Below are 23,247 nucleotides of genomic sequence, written 5' to 3' on the forward strand. Positions count from 1 at the left end.
ACCAACTCCCAGAAGTATTACATTGTCCTTCTACAACCAATTATTGTCTTCAAAGTGTCATAAAGAGCCAGGGTGGTGCAGTGGATAGAATGCAGTATTGCAAGCTAATTCTGCCTACTGCCAACAGTTTGGTCCTGACCGGCTCAAGATTGACTCAGCCTTCCATCCCTCTGAGATCAGTAAAATGATGAACCTGATTGTTAGGGGCAATATCCTGATTCTGTAAACCACTTAGAGAGAGCTGTAAAGCATTGTGATATGGTATATAAGTCTAAGTGCTATTGCTATAATAGTAGTGTTCTATTATCTGGGCTTCAATATGCTATGCTATAACTTTTATTAATCATGTTTTATAAATCAGTATAGCTAGGTTACCCATAACACTAAGCTAAAAACCATTTTTATGAGTAACAATGGCCAACTTCACACACATAGCTAAGCCAAAAATTCAGATTATGGCTAAGCATTGTGGCATAAATTCAGCCATTATCTATTCTCACATAGAGTTATTAACCACTGATATAATGCTACTTCATAATGGATACATTCATATATTATTCCAGGCTAAAAACTGGTGATATTACACCTGAATATAAAATCCATTTTAAAGGGGTTCAAATGGATTTCATGTGGTATTAAATTAGTATCATATTACATATCCTCTTCTCATTCCTCATGGCTTGTTCCTACACTACAATTGTAAGCCACACTTGTAAGGTTTGGATGAAATGGAAAGCTACAATCTGTCACAAATCAGTATAGGTACAACTAAAAGGAATTAAATATTACAATTAACAGAAAATAATACTCAATCCCATAGAAATACAGAATGAAGCAAAATATTTTAACATTGGACATATTGAAATATATTTTTGAACAATGGTCAGAGAAGTTGATTTTAAGAGTGACTGCCTCTACAAACAGGACTGTGTTTAAAAGATGCTATGGAAGAGGAACAAATATTAGCTGACTTGATTGAGAGTGATTTAAAGGTGGATTTAAAAATGACATGGGGAAAGATGTTACACAAGGCATACAAAAGAAACTGACGTATTAATAATTAAAAGAGGTTTATAAAGCTGGTTTATTTGATCAAGGTTAAAAGAGATACACTGTTATCTCTAGTAGCCCTTAATAGACTTTTGCTAATCAGGACTGAAACAATACAGCTATAAGGATTTGTTTATAGATAAGAGATACAGGAAGATACATATTTTAAGAATAGGCGATAAGCTACTGAAATTATTTATACTTTTGATGAAAACTCTCTCTCTCTCTCTAACACACACACATACATACAGACAGACAAACAGACAGACACAGAGATGACATTTTAGCATTAAGGATGTGATGCAAAAACCTCTATGGTAATAAGTTCACATTTCCATATATTTGGTTTATGTAGACCGCTGCCCTTCAACAGCAATTGAACCTGCAACATAACAAACTACCCTTGAAATCAGGTCAACTTCAGAATAATTTGTGACAAGATGGGGGTAGGGAGGAAGCACTGTAGAAGAACATTTTAAGTACATCTAAACGTTCACATGATCATGGTTGCACTCCTTACACTTTGAGAGGAAGTTCCAGATTAATTTGGCTTCCCCCCCCCCCCACCCAAAAACAAAGCATGATAAATTGCAAAATAAATGTTATTTTGCCAAAGGAAAACATGGAGCCTGCAAACCATATTTTAAATATGCCATTAAAGCAGCTGGTTCTCAGCTTCTGTTAAGATTTAGCCTTCCAAGCATAAAAGGAGGATCCTTACAGATATACAGGCCTTGATCTTGCCTCAGCTCTGCAGTTTCATGTGCAAGTTGCTTTATGTTTCAGGGCTTGAATCACAATTTCCATTCTGTGTGCATTCACATCATGTACTTTATAACGGGAAAAACATTAAGTTTTACAAAAGGAGTGGGGAACTTTTTGGTATGTTCCCCCAAATGAGACAGACAACTCACCTTTATTTTTTACAGGATGTGATCTAATAATGCAAAATTATAAATATACTTCTTGGTTACCTTGGAATCTTTTAACAGCTTTTATATCAGAAATATTTCAGTTCTTTTAATACAAGCTGAGCCAAAGCCACCACTTTCTGTCTGAAGACATGAGTCAGTATTTTAACCACCAGAACCTCAAATGGCCTTCAAGAGAAGGGTTTTCTAAGGAAGTGATATCCTTGCACATTCAGCACCGCAGAAAAGAAGAGTTAGTACTTCAGCTTTTAATAATGTGGTTGTTGCACACATAGGTATCATAGCTACAACTTGTGTTATTATGTTAGCAACTTTTTGTACTTGCCGTTTGAGTTCAGTCTGGGGGTTGGAATTTTCAAGAGACATAAAATTCAGACTGATTTCAGGTGTTTCAGTATGATAAAATAGCACTAATGCATAAAGACTTCATTGTGCAGGTAATCCTTGGTTTTACGATTGTTTGACAAACTTATAACAGCCTCAGAAAAAGTGACTTATGACCTAAACTCACAATTACAACCGTTGCACTATCCCCATAGTCATGTGGCTGCAATTTGGGTGCTTGGCGAGTTTATAACAGGAAAAATATTAATGCAGAGTATTTATTATTATAGATTTGCTATTAAATGACTGGTATTCTAAAATTCCAGAAAAGTGACTAAGTCACTGGACCAATGTTTCTCTTATAAATGGACTATACCGAATGCTTTATTAAGATTTTATACAGCCATGCATTAGTAAAATATAAAAGAATACTATTTAAGTATTATGTACATTTGATAAAATATAACATTTTATTTGCAACTCTGCATTTTACAAGCTATTTTCCCACGTCATTATAGTTGTGCTTTTAAAGTTGTAGCAACGTTTCAGCAGAATCTCATCTGCCATCATCAGGCTTCTGTATTGTGTTCGTCTGTGAGTCAGACTTTTACAGTTGTAAAAACACACATATACATATACATATATACATATACACACACACATACACACATACATACATCCATCCCCCTTCAGTGCATTCCCTCTTCCAATTTAATAGTGTAAGCCACCCAGAGATAAGATGGTGATGAATAAGTTTAATAAATAATATATGACAGTGTGACCCTCTTTTCCGATATGAATCGATGTTTATTCATTTGTTAATTATAAATTGATTGTGTGCTTACAAACATAAGCATTGCCATTTTGGCAAAAACTGGCATGCTACTGCAACATCATTTTCAAAAATACATTCAAAATACTCACTCTGCTATGAGCAGGGGACACGTGAAAATGCTTAGACGTTGTAAACACTGAATTCACTGGAATGTCTCTATCCTTATTAGGGTTGTACGCATAGAGCATTTTAGCTTTGGGCAGCCCCAGTAACCTAAGGAAACAAGAAAAGGTGAAATAGGAAGACAGTGTTAAAATGAAAGGTTATTGTGCAAACTCAGTTTCAACACTCTAAATCAAACTCGATTTCATTGAGGGTCACATCAGGATTGTGTCTGACCTTGGGGGCCAGGTGGGCGGGGCCAGGGTGGGCATGGCCAGCGGAACATCATGTTGTGGGTGCCTGTGGCGGCCTGGGCACTGTGCCAGCGAAAACAGAGCTCAGGAGGCTCTGACAGAGGATTGCAGGAGGCTGTTGCAGCTGTCTGAGCTCCGTTTTCGCTGGTAGAGGCACTGCGGGCCGGTCTGTCACTGTTTCCAGGGTGGCCCATGGCCCAGATGTAAGCACCTTGTGGGCCGGATGTGGAACGCGGGCCTTGAGTTTGACACCCCTGCTCTAAAAACTACAAAATTATATTCCACCCATTGTTTTCAACACCATTTAAAAAAAGATAATTTTGCAATAACTGAAGACATAGTACCATGCCATGGTTTACAATGGCTCAAATTCTTCTTTCCTAGTATTGTGGTTCTCTCAATATTTGTTGTTTTCAATGTATTATCCAAATATTGTTTTCATTTGCTTTTCAAAGCAGAATCAAACCAGAAGAGTATTGCTTGAGTATGCTGAATTGGGTTTTAGGATAAGGACAAACTATGGTTGAAACTAGCAGAGACTCAACATAGTAACAATACATGAGCCTTGCCTTGATCACATCATAACAAACTATGGTTTGATATAACACTACTTCTATGATATAAGTAGGTAAACAATTTAGATCATAAAACAAGTTAATATACTTGTTTTATATATTCCTCTTAAGAGCTGTAATTATTTTAAGTTAGCTAATGTATGCTGCTTCTTTCATAATTTAAAAAATGGCATCTGTTGTCCATTATTTACTTTTCTTTTCATAATCACCCTGAAAATATTGATGCATCTTATATAATAATTGTAATGAGAAATAAAAAGAGACGAAAGACTCTTTTCTTGGAAATATTATTTTTGTATTATATATTGTTTTGCCTTTATTCTGAAAAATACTCACTGCATTCCAAAATGGAGAATAGAAGGATGAAAATGAATAATCTTTCCATCAGGCATTTTTGCAGAAAACCTGAAAAAGAATATAGCAATAACTGTAGAATCTTATTAGATAAGAGAATATATAAACACTCCTTCAATTAAATGTGTAGCATTCCATCTAGTGCTTTGTTTATTTGGTAATTCAATTTCTGATTGCTGAACTATATAAAATTCTGAACATTGGAATACTAAATTTTTCTCAAAGTCACCTAGTATTCCCAGGGTTCAAGCTTCTTTCTTCTTCCATTATAATATGTTAATTTCACTTTTCAGGGTTTCTATCTTATTGTATCAAAGTTCCTCTTACTTTGTATCAAGTTCCAATTTTTAGAGAACCAAACACTTTTTACAGAATCACTGAAATTTTTCCTTTACCATTAGGTGGCGCTGTCTGTTATGTCCAAGTTCCACCTTTTCTTTTCACTTTCCTTTCCCTTTTAAGGCTTTTAAGTTTCAATAATCCAATAAGTCCAATTGTTAAGTATTATTTCTTTTTGGCACATTCAAGTTCAGCTTTTAATTATGCCTGTTTAGTGCCAATATCATATAATTTAATATAATCCAATTTAAGAAGATATTTTCTTCTAGCTTCCTCTTTCAAATTAACTCTTTTCAAAACCACTTTCACTTATTCTAGACATAATCTCAATCTCTTTACAACCAGAAGAATACAACCTTTTTCTGGATGTCCATTTTTTAAAAAAAAATTGTGAATATTTCAATAATTCTTTGTTGGCCTGAACAAGTATTCAACAATCTGTCCCTAACAAGGACAACGTAGGATATGCTGCATGATCTGCCTGTGCTCCAATGGGGGGATCTCTGAACTATACTGACTCTCAGCCTCCCAACTCGGTACAAAGCAAAAAGACATTCCAAGTTCATCACCAAGATAGTAGAGGTTTAAGAGAGTAAGCAGGGCTCTGCACACCCTTTCTCGTCAGTTTCTAGTGTAGCTCACCCAATACAGCAGTGTCAGCAATGTATTCTGATATTTACTTATCTACATCTCTCAAAAAGTGACTCTTTTGAAAGTTTATATGCATGACTTGTTAATTATGCATATATGTGATCTTATTTTTATCTTCACATGAGAAAACTTGCCCAACTCTCAGAAGCTTCTATTTCAGATAAAGAATAATTTTTAATTGTACATAGCTTATCCAAAAATTTACACTGAAGTCAGGACCTAGTTTTAATCACAATGCTGAAGGCAGCACATGTTACCAAGTTTCTTAGTTTTCTCCCGTGTATTCATTTACATAATATCTATTCCCCACATCTTTCTACACACCTTTGAATCAGTTTTTGTCCATGAATCAGCTTCTAAGAACAGATGCCTACAGCTATATTAATTTCAGTATATGCAATCCTCAGAATTACACCTTTATTACAATTTTTAATCGCATACACACACAGTAGTAGTAGACAGCATGTTTCAAAGTCAGATAAAAATTCAGCTTAAGATAACTGCTCTTATATTTGTAATCTGTTTGGTTCCTGTCGTTGCCATATAACCTTGCCCATATTAACGGAATTGGTCTAAAATCTTAATTCTTCTGATCTTGTATTTCATAATACTTAGACTGACAGATCCAATTGTTACACATATATCTGCTTTTGCAGTGACCTGTATGACTAGATAAGAGTATGAGCAGTGAAAAGCCTAAACTGAATGCTTTCCTTGCGAAACAGGCAACCATTTCATTTGCTATTTTCAACACTGCTTGTAATCACCCCCAAGGCCTGCTATGCTGCCTCACCATGGCAGGATGAGCGGTGTTGCTGAGTAGAGTGAATAAAAAAAAAAACATTGGGAGTGTACGCATTTCCAACAAGATTATCCCAAGCTCATCCAGCTGCCCAGCTATAGAAAACTATAGAGATGACCTTGAAGCAACAAGGTGATATAGCAAAACATGAATTGACCCTGGAAAGGAAAGAAAGTGATAGTCAGAAATCTGAAGAAATGATGCCTTGATTCTGGGTCAAGGAAGGTGAAATGCTGCAGGCTTTCAAGATTCTGTTACCATAACAGAGTTCCAATATTTCTTGTCCATTTCCTGATCTGGCCTACTTGGAAGGCTGACACCAGCTAAAAGAAGCAGTTATCTATGTTACATTGCAGTGTTATATGATGGCGTCGGAGATATAGTGGAAAAGATCACTTTACTGACAATGGCAAAGGCATAATCTTATATTTGTCAGGAAAAACACAATGGTAAAACTACATGGATAGACAAGATAAAGCTGAAGACAATATAATGCTGGACAATGAGCCTTTCGGATCAAATAGCACTAGATATGCTACTAACAAAGAGCTGAGAACTTTGCAGAATTGTTTATGGTGTGACTTTCCAGATAGCAAGTTAAAGAGTATAAAATCTGAAGTTGTAAAAATAGAAGTACTGTAGGATCATGGAATGAGAGCAGCATAAAGACCGGAAAGGTCAACACAACAAAAGACAAAATGAATTTACTACACTCTGACATCTTTGGCATCAGAGAATTGGAATGGACTGGAATGGGACACTTTAAATTAAAAGATCATACTGCTTACTACTCAAGAGATAATAAGCAAAGAAGTAATTGCACTGTTTTCAAAGTTATAAAAGATAAAGCAAAGTTAATATTTGGATACACTGTAATTAATGACAGAATGAAATCAGTTAGGTTTTGTAGACAATCAGTGGATGTGACAGGTTGGGCATATTTATGGTCTAACCACTATTGCAGAAGAGGCTGACAAGATTTATGGTCAAGTTGAATCTGAAATTTACAGAACATGCAAGTAAGATGTGCTGCTTGTGCTTAGGGACGTGAATGCCAATGATGAAAACAGCAAGGCAAGAATGTTATTGGACTGTACAGCAAACAAATGAAACAGGAAAACAACTTATCAGTTTTTACCAATTCAATGATGTCTCTGTTGCTAAGAGTCTTCAAATAACAAAATTGACACCTACACACATAGATATAGAATAACAGAGTTGGAAGGGACCTTGGAGATCTTCTAATCCAACCCCCGGCTTAGGCAGGAAACCCTACACCACTTCAGACAAATGGTTATCTAATATCTTCTTAAAAACTTCCAGTGTTGGAGCATTTACAACCTCTGGAGGCAATTAATCCACAGATTAATTGTTCTGTCAGAAAATTTCTTCTTAGTTCTAGGTTGCTTCTCTCCTTGATTAGTTTCCACCCATTGCTTCTTGTTCTGCCCTCAGGTGCTTTGGAGAATAGCTTGACTCCCTCTTCTTTGTGTCACCCCCTGATTTATGTGATATGATCACATAAACAAAGAAATCAGATAGACTATATTACTACTAAAAGGAGATAGAACAATCTGGCTATAACAGCAGAGATGTGGCCAGAGGCTAACAGAAATAGACCATGAACTCCCCATATGCAAGTTCTTCATTAAGATAAAGTAGAACAAAGCCAACCAACTTCCACAATGTGATCTTGGACTTGTATGGGTTTTATACTTTAGATTTTTTTAATGTTGTAAATGCCTAGAGTCACCAAGTCCATTATAAATTATAAATAAAAATATTTTCAAGAAACACATCAGGAATTAGAGAATCAGTGTGGTGTAGCGCTTAAGGCATCAAAGGAGACCATAAACTCTAGTCTCACCTTAGGAACAGAGCCAGTTGGGTGACTTGGGCAAGTCACTCTTAGTCCTAGGGAAAGAGAAATGGCAAACCACTTGCAAAAAGCCTTGCCATGGAAAAACTGCAAGTCTAGTTTAAGATATTGCCACAAGTCAAAACATGACTTAAAGTCACAAAAAAATGAATTAGATAGCCAAACATGCTCCAACAGAGGGAACTGCAGACCCAGTGATATTCATAGCTAACTCTATCTTCACATGATATCTATCATGCCCCTGGTGGAGACTGACTCTGAGGAAGAGGAGGAACAGCCAACAGGGAGTGGAAGTGTGGCTCCAGAGCTGGTGGAGGAGGCTGGGGAAGGGCAGAGGCCATCTGAGCAGTCAGAGGAGGACCCAGGCCCATCCCCTATCCATCCTAGGGCACGCAGGGAGGAGAGGATAAGGGTAAAACATGGTCTACTCAGGAGGAGAGGGCCATGATTCTCTTAATGGGTTGCAGGTGTGAGATTTGCATAAAAGTTTGGACCTGCGTGCTAACAGATGCTGGAGACAAATTAGTGTTTTATTCCAACGGACTGTACCTGGTTATCTATCCTGGTCTGTCACATAACTTTATTCAGTGCGGTTTGTTTTTGGTTTATGCTTCGTTATTGGCTCTTTGAATTTGAACTGTGTTTCTTTCATTTGGAATGTTATTTTGAAAATAGTTTACTCCCCCACTGTGAACAATTAAACAGTGAAGCCAAGCTGAAGGCATTAAAGGACTTTTAGTTACGTTTTGGGTTTTGCTATGTTTCTGATATACTCTGGGTCATCACAATATCCAAACCAAAGTGGGTTATTTTCATTTAGAGGTATGAAGTTGAAATGAAATCATAAAATTATTATTCAGCCACAATTGGAGCTGTCCCTAAGTCATCAGCTGTCTGGGTCATAAGAACAGCCAGTCGACCCAAGGGGCAAGCCAACACTAGTGTGAGATTATTAGTATCCCAGAATTATGGACAAAGTAAACATTATATAAACAAGACAAATCTAAATATAAAAACCATTAAAATATATTACAATATACTTTACACACACATATATGAACAAGCTAACTGCGGATAGAATTTTAACAGGCTTTTAAAAATAAAATTTCAAGAATACCTTTTATTATCATGTGCATGTTGTAAGAGATTATTAGCATGCTCCATTCTCTGACTTGATATTTTATATACTGAACTTCGTATCTATATGTGGAGCACTTAGGTCAAAAGTCCATGCAATCTGCATTGACATCTTTTATCCCAAAGGAGATTGTATATGCAAATCCAGCTTAACCTTTGTTTGGTAACACAAAGGCTTATGTTTTAATACACAGATGTAGCTGCATGGAATGACCAGGGATAATCTAGATCCAAATAGCCATGGAATCTATTTCAGATAAATACTCTCCAAATAAAAGGGTTACTTTTAAAGAAAAAAAAGAGTTTGGTCCTATTCTATGTATACTGAGGGTGTCTCTGTTATAAAGAAGGGATATGCAATTAAAGAAAGCAAGAAGCAAATGCAATTTGAAGCAATAGGAAGTAAACTGTCATTACACCGGCCACATTTTTATACATTATATATACATTATACATTATATATTAATACAATCCAATTCCTAGTCTTAAATAAACAATGTAATCTAGATTTTGCAATTATATAAAGGTTCTGTCAATGTAGATAACCTGAATAGTCCAAGTCTAATCACAGAGCTGAATGAATATATACTGAATATTTTCAAAATAATATTATGTTGCAACTATGGTCTGCTACATAAAATTAGTTTAAGTAAACTGCAGGTTGAAAAGCAATATGGTACTCTCTAATATGTTTTAAAATAGGGGCAAAAGTTTCATAAAAGAAAATGTGTTTTGGACTATATTTGCCATTTGGAGAAATCCACGTAAGTATGCGCTCTCTAACTTTATGAAAAGCATGTACAAACTTAAGAGTCCCACTAGAATTGAATACAGCTAATGCGCAATCATCATGCATCTAGCCAAACTTCAGAATTTTATCTTTCATTCAGAAAAAAATAAAATTATAAAATCATTAAGCAGTATTTTCCACTATTCTTCTAGGTAAAAGCAGCACAACACTTTTTTGTATAGCGTAATGGTTTGGTCTAACAAACCATCAGCCTTGTAAGCAGAATAAGCGTGTATAAGCAAGTGAGTAACTTAGCATTCTTGTGATATTTGTTATATTATGTCATATATTTGGCTGATGGGCACATATGTATGTTGTGACTGGAAGGATCGATCCAGCTGGGAGTTTTGACTCTGATGACTCTGAAGATGGAAGGCTGGAGCCTGCTGTGAATGTGGAGTCTGAATTATTAGAGGACACAGATATGAGGCAGGGGGATGAGAGTTTGTCACAGAGACAGTCCTCTCCAGAACCTTCGACCTCATTCATGCCAGCAACTGATCCACAAAATGAGTCAGAGGCTTCAAGTAGGGAAGCTGACAGATCGTGGCTTGACGCCAGAACTAGGAGGAGACTGAAACGTCAAGCTGAGGGGAGGCATCAAGCCAGACATTGATTAGGGAGATTGACACACCAATCCAAGTGATTTAAGGAGGCGTGATGATTCTCAAACTTTGCTTGGAAGCAAAGTGTTTGATGTGTCGAAAGAATATGTGGAGCGGCCTTTGTAATTTATGGACATTCTGAATTACCAGACAGATTCCAGGAAGTCTGCCAAGGACTGGAATAAGTACTATTAACCCTTTTTTAATCTGCTTCTGTTTTGTTTGGATGTTTGGCACTGTGGAACTCTGTATTCTCACTTGTGAATATAGGTGAGACATAACATATGTATATACATACATAAGAGTTTAACAATCCTCTAATCCAGGGATGTCAAACTTGATTTTACTGAGTGCTGCATCAGGGTTGTGTTTGATCTCTGGGGCTGGGGTGAGCGTGGCCAGCTTGACGTCACTTGTGTTGGGGACATCTGTGGTGGCCTGAGTGCTCTGTCTGTGAAAATGGGCTCCCGAACTCCATTTTTGGCCACAACAGCCTCCTACCACCCTCTGCCAGTGAAAACAGAGTTTGGGGGACTGCGTACAGTCCTCCTGAGCTCCATTTTCACTGGCAGAGGTACCGTGGCCCAGTCCTTCACTGTTTCCAGGGCAGACCCATGGCCCAGATCTAAGCACCCCATGGGCCAGATCCAGTCCGCAGCCTTGAGTTTGACACCCCTGCTCAAATCCATCTAATATAAAACCAGTACTTCTTTGCAAATATGTTGTTTTATAAGTTTAAAATCAACTACATCTTAAACAGAATTTAGATAGATCAAAACTCAACTTAATATGAAAGAAATGGATTACAAAGAGTAATCCTTCTGGTCAGAAACTCTTAGACTGCAGGAAAAAGGGTGAGGGGAAAACTCTATAAATGGAAACACTGCAACAGAAATCAAACTGGCATCGAAGAACAGTAGTTAATGGCAACAAAACATGTATGTCATGGGTCAAAGAGTTGGTCAAACACAAGTCTTTCAAATCCATTCTATTGCTACTTGTCTTGAACAGAATTTGAAAAATAGCAAACAGTACAGTACTGTAAAGCATTTCAACACAGCATTATTCAAGATGGCACATACTTTAAAAGTGACACTTGATGTTAATTTTTTCTTGTCTTAGGAGACTAAGCAAGATCTAAAATCCAACATGAAGTTCTAACCAAACTGAAAAATTAGCAGTCCACAAATGCAATAGAAGCCGACACGGAAGATTTTATTCAACTGATTTCTTATTTTTGTTTAATTTATTTAAATGTTATTCTGCCTATCACTTCCAATAGGTTCATTTTTATGAACCATCTTTATTACTTCTAAAATTAGAATATGAAATATAATTTTAATCACAAAACTACATGCTATATAAACTTAGCTTTTGTTTTACCAAACTTCAAATCATACATCTTCTGTAAGCGCACAGAGATCTAATCTTGATTTGCTCTTTGAACCAAACATCTCATATACTATGGTTCATGTTAAATACTGCTTTAAAAAATGCATATTTCAAACTATGGCTTGTTTTTTCAAAAAATACAAAGTATAATTAAAATTACTTCCTTAAATAAGGAAATAAGACAATGTAAAAATTCCTTTTTTAACTTTAGGCAGCCACCTGAACAATCAATGTTCCTGAAAATAAAAAATACAAAACAAGTAAAATAAAAAATAGTGGTTATATTCTAATAAACTTAAGGTAGATGACAAAAGGCAATACAACTGTTGTTCAGAAATTACAACAGATTTCAAACATATATAACTGAAGCAATATAGATACAATAAACATTAGTAACAATAAAAGATCTTAATTAGCACATATAAAATGAAGAAGAACCTCAGTACAGAATACAGAATGAGTTGGAAGGGACCTTGGAGGTTTTCTAGTCCAGGGGTGTCAAACTCAAGGTCCATGGGCCGGATCCAGCCTGCAGGGTGCAGAAATATGCATGATTCTATATATAGTTTGGTGCTTTCTAAATAAAAATAAAAACTAACTAGTGCTGTCTTGGAATATAAAAAATAGATACTGGGAACAGAGAGAAAGTAAAATTGACAAATTTATCCATTCCTAAAGATGGACAAATTATTTCAGGGTTTATTTAACAGAAGGATGGGAAAATATTTGGGGAAGGGTCTTTTACATCAAATTATTTACTTAGCAAATAAGGTTATGTCAGGATTCTTATAATTCTGCCCTCTCCAAATTGTTTTTGAATTATCAATGGAAAAAATAGAGCTGAGGGATAAAGAAAGACAAAGTTTGAGATTAAATATGAGGGAAGCCAACATTACAGATAAAATGAAAAGGACATTTGGAAATTGTCTTGTCAGCGTATAGTAATCAAACTTTCCATTTGTTCTTCTAAATATCTACTTATATTGGAATGAAATCAACAGCAAGTGAGAAGTATTTCGAAGGAATATCTTAAACTGAGAAACATCTTCATATAAGTAAAGAGGTATAATGCAGAGACTGCATGGGGCAACAGATCTAGAGATAGAGAAAACTAAAAATAATATTGAATAGCAAAACACCAAATATGGTGCAGCCTTCCACCAGCTAACCAAATGACAGCACAACTTTCCCAAAAGAGCTCTGGAAGTCTAATTTTGCTCTTAAAACATCCTCTTAAAATACCGAGTGTTCTGGCAGAGCAAGATACATTTTTCCCGTCTTTTTTTGTTGTTGTTGTTGTTGGTCCCAAGTTATTTGGCTAGTGAATTTGTAAAAGTCTGCTTACATTTATGATAGATCACTGCTACATACACTCAACTGCTTTCAACTCCATCTCCCCCTGAAACAATACAGGGTAGTGAAACAGGACAGGGCAATCTTTTTAACCTAGCACCTATCAGATATTCTGCACTTCCATTGCAAAAATTTTCAAGCTACCAAAGCCCAAAGATTGGAGATGACTGGAGACATAGCGCAACAGATCAAATTAACTGAATATTTGTAATTATGCACTGTAGCAAACATTGGAAAACAAGCATGCATCTTTCTTTAGATTAACAGTTTTTAAAAGGGTGAAAATAGTACTATCTGAACATTTTTAACAGCAGTTTTTAAGAATCCTTCAGTTAAGGATACTTTTATTCAAATTTTGTCTCCACTTTTAAATTACTGAAACAATATAAACAGATTAGTGCATAAAACAGGGCTTTGTGGACAGCAATTCTGATGTTTAAAAGTTTACATCACTAATTAGGGCAGGTAGATGAAAGCATCTAGTCAACTATAGGTTATCTCCATAAACTAAGCAGAACCAGGCCTGTGAGTACCTGGCATGGAAGCTGCCAGAAAAACCTGGAATTCTAGACTATTTTTTTAATGTAGAAGTTTTCATTTTATTTCTCCATGGGCTTAATGACCATAACTAACCAAATAAAGCCTCGTATTTTAACCACTGAGACCAAACTGGTTCTAATTTTCAAATGCTTTTTTTTGGAGTATTTGTTTTTGTACAGATTTTGACAGTCTTTTTAAGTTCTTTATCATGCTTCCTTTTATATTCAGTATTTTATTAATCCATGGTTTAAAAAATATTGTTACTGAATAACCATACAATATTCATTTTTGCAAAGAAAGGGTTAAAACAGTGAAAATTTTAAAAAATAAATTTGAGAATGAACTATTTGCCAAAGTGCCATTTTAACATAGTAGAACATGAACATTATTTATTTAATATAGGAAAGAACAGCAATGGTTTTTTTCTTTGTATAATCTTAATTCAATGTAAATTTTAATTTAATATTTTCCTGGCCCATCCACTATGATTTGGACTGTGCACCCTACATGCACAGCAGCCAAGCAGTTAAGATGCTGGGCTTGTTGACCTGAAAGATGGCAATGCAAGATCTAAGTACCGTGTGATGGAGTGAGCTCCCATTACTTGCCCCACCTACTGCCAACCTAGCAGCTCGAAAGAATGTAAATGCAAATAGATAAACAGGTAGCAACTGTTGAAAAAGTAACAGTGTTCCATGCATCTTCAGATCACAGTCATGTTGGACATACGACCAGAGAAGCATCTTTGGACAACACTGGCTCTTTGATGAATCGACATCAGCACTGCCCCTAGAGTTGAACAGAACTGGCAAGGGAAACCTTTACTCTTTTTTTTAACCCTACACAGCTGCAAAAACGACTTACTACTGAATACTTTATCACTACTATCCAAATCAGACCAGTGACACCCCAACTCTGAAAGAATCAGATGTTAGTATTTGCATCACCAAGACTTCTTAATATTTTCTTTTTATGATTCACTACCCATCCAGTTTCAACGGATTCTTAATTTTACAGAAGTGCCCTATATTTGAATCTTCAACTTGAACTGAAACTAAAGTTCATAAAACTCCAAAAGTTGAAATTAGGTTTTAATTCACAATTGGAGAAAAGAGTAAAGGAAACTTAAGAGAGTCAGACGAGCTGAAAAGAGGAATGACAGGCTGATCAAACTAAATGAACACATCAATATTATGCACAGGAAAAATAGGTGTGTAGTTCTATTTTTTTAAAAGGCAAATTTCATTTCAAAGTTGGGAAAAAAACAAAATCATCTTAATACAGAGCTACAAACAGTCCATTCAAATGAAGATTGTTGTAAATGAACACAGGACTGAACTAATTAACAGAAACAATTTATATTTTACCTTTAACTTTTACTTCCATTGGCATCCCTAGAGATTGCTATTTTTTAATGATACTTAATTAGCTTAAATGGTTTCTATCCCAATCATTAGGTTCCAGGAAGCTCATATACTTAAAGAACGTTAATGCCATTTTTTTAAAAAAGGAAGTCATAAACCTGAGTAGAATTACATAGCAACATTTCTAAAATGTTCTGAAAACACAGCAATATAAAAACTTTTTTCATTTTCTTTTAAATGTTCAAAGGGAGTAAGGAATTCCATAATCCAGGACAGTCAGAGAAGGCAAGCTCCTGGCCTGTGCCCATCTCCACTTTTGACTGCTTTCATGACATAGAATGGGCCACCATGTTTAACATGAGATAAGATTCTCATGAAGTGGTTTCCTTTTTCCCTACATAACATTTTTCGTTGAAGCCAAAAAGTTCTATTTTGGTCTCATCCATCCAAAATGAACATTCTTCTAATAGCATTCTGACTTATCCACATGATCTTTTGCAAACTGTAAATGGTCAGCAGTACTTTTTTTTGATAGAAGTGGCTTTTTCCTTGCAATTCTGCCTTGCACACCACTGTTGTTCAGTGTTCTTCATGAATACTGACATTGGCCAATGTGAGAAAGGTCCTTAGTTTCTTAGACATTAACCCGGGGTTCTTTGAGATTTCCCAGGATATTACTTGCCTTGCTCTTGGCCCAATCTTAGTTTCATAAACTTTTAATAGTTCATGAACTTTTAAGTCTAAAATATAAATGCTTATTAACTTCAAATTGCACTGGAAACTCAAATAAGGAGAAATTTAGAACAGTTAGAACAATTAATCAGTGGAAATGACTTGTCTCCAGAAATTGTGGGTGCTTCAACAGGAAGTTTTTAAAAAGGAGGGTTTCCTGCCTAAGCAGGAGGTTAGACTAGAAGACCTTCAAGGTCATTTCCAACTCTGTTGTTCTATCTAGCTGCCTTAGGTTTGATTTGTTGGACATTTTCTGAATATTAATTTTAAGCAAAGAAATGCTTCTGAACCTGCTAATATTTTGTGACATTTTAGACATACTCTGATAATTATTTTTAATTTGACATATATAAAGCAGCCTTTTAAGACTTTTTGAAAATGGTCTAAAAAATTGCCACAGTAGGTAAGGCCATGACAAAACATTTATCCAAAATGTATTCAGTGACATAGCGCTCTAATACCTCCTCACAAGAATATTTGGTATTTCCTCAGTTCACGTTTTTTCTTGGCTTGTTTCCCGAAGGTGCTTAATTGGATCCATGAATATAAATACTGTGCTTTAATTTGCAGCATGCCCACATCCCAAGATAAATATTCATGAAATATTGGTTGCCACCCTCTGGTCTAAATCAAGTAGTAGAAGTTTGTTAATGCCAGAATGCTCTGCTGTTTTTCCTTTTTTTCCCCCAACCAACCTCCACAGTCTGCACCAGGCCCTTATAATGAGCAGAGCAATGGGGAAATGCAGTACAATCAAACATGGAGGAAAGATAAGGCTATTCTTCAAGGTAATCAACTTGTATCTATTCATTTAGTGACCAAAGGTACAAAGGCACTGAAAAAGGGGGTTTATGATCAGTACTTGCGCTTATGATTGTTACTGCATTCCCATGATCACATGATCAAAATTTTGACACTTGGCATATGTTTATGATGGTTGAAACAGTCTGTGGTCATGTGATCACCATTTTCAACCTTCCAAGATGACATCCGACAGGAAAAGCCAATGGGGAAAGCTGGATTTGCTTACTAACCATGCGATTCATTTAACAAAATAGCAAAAAACATTGTAAAATGGTTGTGACTCATTTAAACTACTGTGCTTAGCAACAGAAATTTGGGTGCCAATTGTGGTTGTAGTCAACTCATGCAATTTGGAATTATTTTTAGCAAATCCTTTTTGTAAAAGGATTTTTGTGAAAAAACTTCCCAAATTATTCATGCAGTTACACAAGAATAAAAGCATTTTAAGTTGAATTAAACTGTTATACTGTTCAGCATCTTCAAATAATGCCTCTTAATAATTTATCCACTTTTCTTCAGCAGCCCGTTCTTGTAGTTCATAAAAAAATATTTGAAATGCCATCATTACTGGATTGTTCCAGACTCATCCTGGAATTTGTAACTTTTTGACATTTCAATGTGCTTTGAAAATCTTTGAGAAAAAAGCAACAAATCCGCTTTCACTCTTTCTGCCTTCTTCCAGGAATTCACAGGATGCAGCAAGAGCTCTTCCACATTAGATTTATTTAGTTATTTATTTAACCTATACAAATTCAAAAGGAAAAAATGGAAATGTAAAAAGAAAAAAAATTCCTTTTACTTAATGCTTGGACCTTACAAATGGTAGGGCTGAAATTCAGTGGTAAAGTAGAAATTTCTGGTAACACCAGGAGCCACACATTTTTGGGGAGCGCCTATAAGGCATGTGGGCTTCCCACCCATTGTGTAAATGCTCTGAAAGTTTTTTCTTAACATGCCAGGAATGCAAACGAATGAAGGCATCTATACCAAATTTCATAAGAATGTTTCAAATATCACAGCTCTGTTGCCTGTTTTTAATCAATACAAGTTTAAAGAATGCCAAACTGTTTTTATTTTGGTTGTTTTTTGCAGGTTTTTCTTTTACTAAAATTTATCCCTCAAGAGAAAAGCTGCTAAATATGCCATATACTGTGTGGTAATATGAGCCTGAAAAAAGCACAAATCCCATCAACAACGTTTAGTTTAAAGTGATTTGAGTGGCTGTTGAGCAGGGCTGCGAGTGTGTGAGTGAGTGACCATAAGGGTTACTAATCAACAGCCACTCAAATCACTTTCAATCAAATACTGACATTCATTTACTCCAAAAGAATACACAAGAAATCTAAAGTTACAGCAAGTTTACTGATAACAATGTAAATTTGTTCTCTCCCTGCCCCTTCTTGTCTCTCTGTCTTGTCTCCACCTCTGTCTCTCTCTCTCTCACACACACACACCTTGATCCACACATAACCACATCCTTCTCAACTAAGCTGTCACTGTCAACCTGCCAGAAGGATGGAAGCTGCAAATCTTGATCCAAAGACAACGTAAACAGCATGCAGGCTTCAAAACCCTTTTTATCCCCCTTGCTTTGTTAATTTACAGTAATGCAGGGGTGTCCAACTTACATCATCACTGTGGCATCACATGACATATTACAACTTTTTCCCCCTTTGCTAAACCGGGCGTGGGCATGGCCAGCGCATGACGCATCTGGCCTGCAGGCTGCGAGTTCGACACCCTGCAGTAATGGCAGCTACTCTTGCCTTGTTCATTTAAAAATCTGGTGGCTGTTGATGGGATTTGCGGAAAGGTTTCCCAGGTGTTCAGGAAGTTCAGGTCCAACTTCTTTTCTCTGGTTCAGATGACATTTTTCCTTAACAACTTGGTTCCTTCTTATCTTTTTCCCCTAAGGAAATGTTGGAATTCTGGAAGTTGAAGTCCATATATCTTCAAGCCTCCAAGGTTGAGAAACACTGTTTTAGACAATTCTTGGTTTTTTTAAAATCCGCTCTACTTATACATCTGTTCAGTTTTAGTATGGCAGCTTTAGCCCAGTCTCACAAATGCCTTTATACATATTGCATGGTTCACATCTATAAAAAGTACATCGTTTGCACAAGAGTTGTTTGCAGAACAGCATCTTCTGTAAAACTAGAGCACTACCAACAGGACTTGAAACATCTTCCCATTTCCTGAAATGTGCAATATTATTGCAACAATTATTGTAGGCTTCAAAGTTGGTGAATTTGTTGCACATAAGTCCACAATAATGAAAGATATGAATGCCAGCAATGGCAATGCTCCCAAAAGTTATGCATTTCTATATCCCTCTATGATTTTAGTCAATGATTTCACATCTGAACTGAAAAAAACATATTGAATTTTACTCAAAATTGATTAAATAGAGAAAACTGGCCCTAAACTTTCCTGGCATATTAAACTGTACTTCTTAGCAACTATGATCCAACACAATGAGTGTTATATAGGGAAAGATACCCAGGCACTGTGTTTATTTCTAGATTATATACATTTTTTAATTTTAAAATTTTCATTTCACAAATTTGTAGTTGAACAAGTAGGCATAATAAAACAGAAAGACATGAAATGGCATTTCTAGGAAACACTATGAAACTAATAAAAAGATAAGGAAAAGTGATGGGAAATGTATTTGTATTACCCCCCCCGTTAAAGTATACCCCCTTTTTTTTTTCCCCTGGGAAAAAAAAATTTTGTTTCCCTTTTCAGTGTCCGGGTTTTGGTGTTTTTTTTTTTTTTTTTTTAAAAAAAAAAAGAAAGAATTTTAAAAAAAATTTTTTTGTATTTTAATTCTTCAATTTTATGGAAACAGTTTTAAAACATTAAAGAGGAATTACATTTTAGTGAAACGTGCATACATGAGTTACAAACATATTGTTTATTTTACATAAGGGCTTGGCGGAGGCAAGATACATATGACTTTGAGAGCAATCAGCACTAAGGTGGCTTTCTGACCCTCAATTAAATCCTATGGATTATTAGGAAGGAACACTTCCACAGAGTCTTCTTCATACATTCAACCACCCTCTTTCATACAGAACAAAACAATATGATATAATAATTTGGTGTATAAAAAATAAAATTTCTTCATTTTACAGTATTTGAAAAAGACTAGGCAAAGCTATCCCAAAGTATATAACAAAAATTCTACATCACCAATTATTTTTAAAATTAATCTCAAACTTTAAAAGAACCAATATACATACTATATTATATGCTGTTCCAAATTATGGCAATTTTACCAATACTTTAGAAATATTCATCTTTTCCAATTCATTGATAAATAAAATAGAGTATTAAAAGTTCAAAGTGGTTACTGGATTTAGCTTGATCAGGTTACACAAGTATACCGTAGTAGTTACAAAATCAAGTGTAATTAGACGCAACAAAGGAAGGATGCTAGCTAATGAAAGAAAACCCTGATTATATTTGACAGTATATTGGGAACAATTTAAATATTCATATTCATTAATCAGCAAACAGATACTTATATCTGTACTTGATTGGAAAATTAATAAAGCAACTTACAACTAAACAAGGTACAAGTATTTTTTTCTAATGTTAGTAAGGAAACGGAAATAACTACAAAAAAAAAACACAAGCATTCGGTTTTAAATGTTAAAGTTTCTGCATTATTAAAAATATTTACATGAATATTTTGGAAATAAATATCTATGTTTTATCTATAAAACCCTACCCCCAATGTTAAGAGGGGTAGTATTTTAACTGAGACTAATCAATAATGTTAATGTTATTTTTGTAACAGGAGGAATTGCATTGTTTATATTAATTTTTCTAGAATCATGTCTACCTAAGACTACATTTCTATATAAAATTCATCTAAGCTAAAACAGATCAGCATTGATCTGCATTTAGAAATACGGCTCCTTTGAAAATATTGTTTCTTTGAGAAAGTACATTTTCCAGAGAAATAAGAATTAAATAAGAATGTCAATTATTTTAAAGATAATTATGGAGGCTATTATTATAAGTCAAATTACACTAAAGTTGTGTTGCATATCTCTAATAAAAAAGCAATATACATTAAAGTATCAATTGTATTGATACTGTGAGGAATCGTACAGAATGAATTCAGTGGGAATCTGTCATAGCTGCAGAGCAGAGCTGGACATTTTCTTAACTGAAACCTATGGTAGTCACTACCAGAAAAAAAACTAATAACCGAAGATTAGCTGAACCAATTGGTCAGATTCTTATCGAAAGTTGACTTTACTTACCTCTGCTCTTGGGGATCTTCCTCCACGTCCTCCTCTGACTCAGCCTAGTAAGCAAAGAAAACATCAGAAAACTGTTCAGCGACAAACATGAATTTCCTACATATACTTTATTTCGGCAATGCTAGCTAGTATCTGCTCAGTGATGTTCCATGTTAACTAGGCTACCACACTAGAATATGTTTTAACTTTTCCATGCAAATTTTTGAAAAATGCTACTAGCAAAATTTAAACCTTTTTGAAGTAAATGCCTAAATCTTCAGACATGTAACACAAGACCACTGTAACAAAACAAATAACAACAATGAAAATACATAGTGACAGCACAATAGAAGATATTCTAGAAGTTTGGAAAAGATTACAAAATACAAAGACCTGCAAACAGAAATAGAATGACAGCGATAAAAGCAAGCTCAGGTAGTACCAATGGTAATACGTGGCTCAAGTGCAATCTCAGAACAATTGGAGCACCACTTGAACATCATCAGCATTGACAAATTTACCATCAGTCAATTGCAAAAGGCAGCTTTGCTCAGAACAGCTTCCATCCTACAAAATATCTATAACACCATCAAATATCCACATCTGTCCATCCCAAGTCCTTGGAAAAGACTCCGTAGGTAGATAAAAATGCCAAATCCAGTCTCCCCATCTGGATGTGTGATGAACCATAAAATAGAGAAAGTCATAGAAAATGAAGAAGCTAAATTTCTCTGGGAGTTTACAATTCAAACAGACAAGTGCCTGCCACATAACACCTCAGACTTAACAACTGTTCATATGAATGGCAATACAGTCTGGATACTGGACAAGGCAGTACTGGGAGACAGCAGAATAGAAGAGAAAGAACTGGAAAAGATAGCAAAATACAAAGACCTTCAAAGAGAAGTAGAACGACTGTGGCAAAAGCAAGCAAAGATAGCACCAGTAGTAACAAGCATATTGAGTGCAATCCCAAAACAATTAGAGCATCACTTGAACACCAGTAGCTTTGACAAATTCACCATCAGTCAATTGCAAAAGGCAGATTTACTCAGAACAGCTTACATGCTTCAACAATATGCCTAACACCATCAAACATCCACATCTGCCTATCCCAGGTCCTTGGAAAGGACTGGATCGGTAGACAAAAATGCCAAATCCAGTGTGAACATCTGGCTGATTGTGTGATGAACCATAATAAGCACTAGACAAAGAGATGGCCAACAGCCAGCCCATCAGCAATATTTAATAGCTGCATTAAGACTCATGGGAAAATCCAGAAATAATACAAGACAAATGGTATTTCTTTTCCATAAATTAGGCCCTGGGAAAGCAGTATCTCCAAATCCCATAGCAAGCAGCTCCGGTGTCCACGGCATTATTATCCTTGAGTAACACTCAAATAAACTTAAACATGTCATTTCCCTTCTGAGCAGTATCAATAGATAGACTTCGCTTAATACACACACTTCTAAAGGTTTTCCCATTTGCGATTATTTTTTTCTATCATCCTTGGCAGGGAAATAGTAAGACTGCATTTCTGACTACAGAATGTAGCTTCCTCTTCTTCCCACATTCGCATATGCCACATCATTAATATAGACAAAGAAAATGAAAATTCCAATTTCTTCCTATTTGCAAAATGCATCCAGTTCTTATATCATAGTACTAACTTAAGTGCATGGGAAACACATGAGAAAATAAATGTATTTTCTTTTTATAACCTACAGCCCTGTCCAAGATCTGGGGAGCAACATCCTAAAACATTCAAGAATATTGCTTGTTTATTTGTTATACTATTCATTGAATACTTCTACTGAAAACCTGAAGCAAAACACTTTTTAGCTCATAATCTGTGCTTCTTACATCCAATCCGTAAATATAATAAAGGATCTCTTCAAAATATATTAGCACTACAACTCTCAGAATTAACAGATTATAACTTCTTGTGAATGCAACTCCCAGAATTCTTAAGTGAGTACACTTGAAAGACAGCAGGTCCTGTATCTTCTAAAGCGAAACAGGATTTGTGCCATCAAGATTTTATCATTCCTTGTAACTAAACATAATATTCAAATTAGCAAGCATCCTTTGCATTGATTTCATTATGTTCCTGACCCATAATTAAGTATGACAAAGCCGTGATGGCATAGTAGTTAGAATGCAATCTTACAAGC

The 23,247-nt window shown here is 35.5% G+C and overlaps 1 protein-coding gene across 5 annotated transcripts in view; it reads right to left on the reverse strand.

Moving 5' to 3' along the window:
• Positions 1–23,247, reverse strand: part of TMEM131L (transmembrane 131 like) — a 68,196-nt gene that overhangs the window by 39,550 nt on the left and 5,399 nt on the right. For all 5 annotated transcript variants that reach the window (XM_087962999.1, XM_087962998.1, XM_087962997.1 and 2 more), the window contains exons 3-5: positions 21,092–21,135; positions 4,409–4,477; positions 3,231–3,354 (exon numbers count right to left, since the gene is read on the reverse strand). In XM_087962999.1, the coding sequence (XP_087819125.1) occupies positions 3,231–3,354; positions 4,409–4,477; positions 21,092–21,135 (237 nt within the window). The remainder of the gene's footprint in view (positions 1–3,230; positions 3,355–4,408; positions 4,478–21,091; positions 21,136–23,247) is intronic.

Source organism: Notechis scutatus, chromosome 4, assembly GCF_049901735.1.
Source record: "Notechis scutatus isolate UNSWTSFEM ecotype Mainland chromosome 4, rNotScu1.2, whole genome shotgun sequence".
NCBI classification, from domain to species: Eukaryota; Metazoa; Chordata; class Lepidosauria; order Squamata; family Elapidae; genus Notechis; species Notechis scutatus.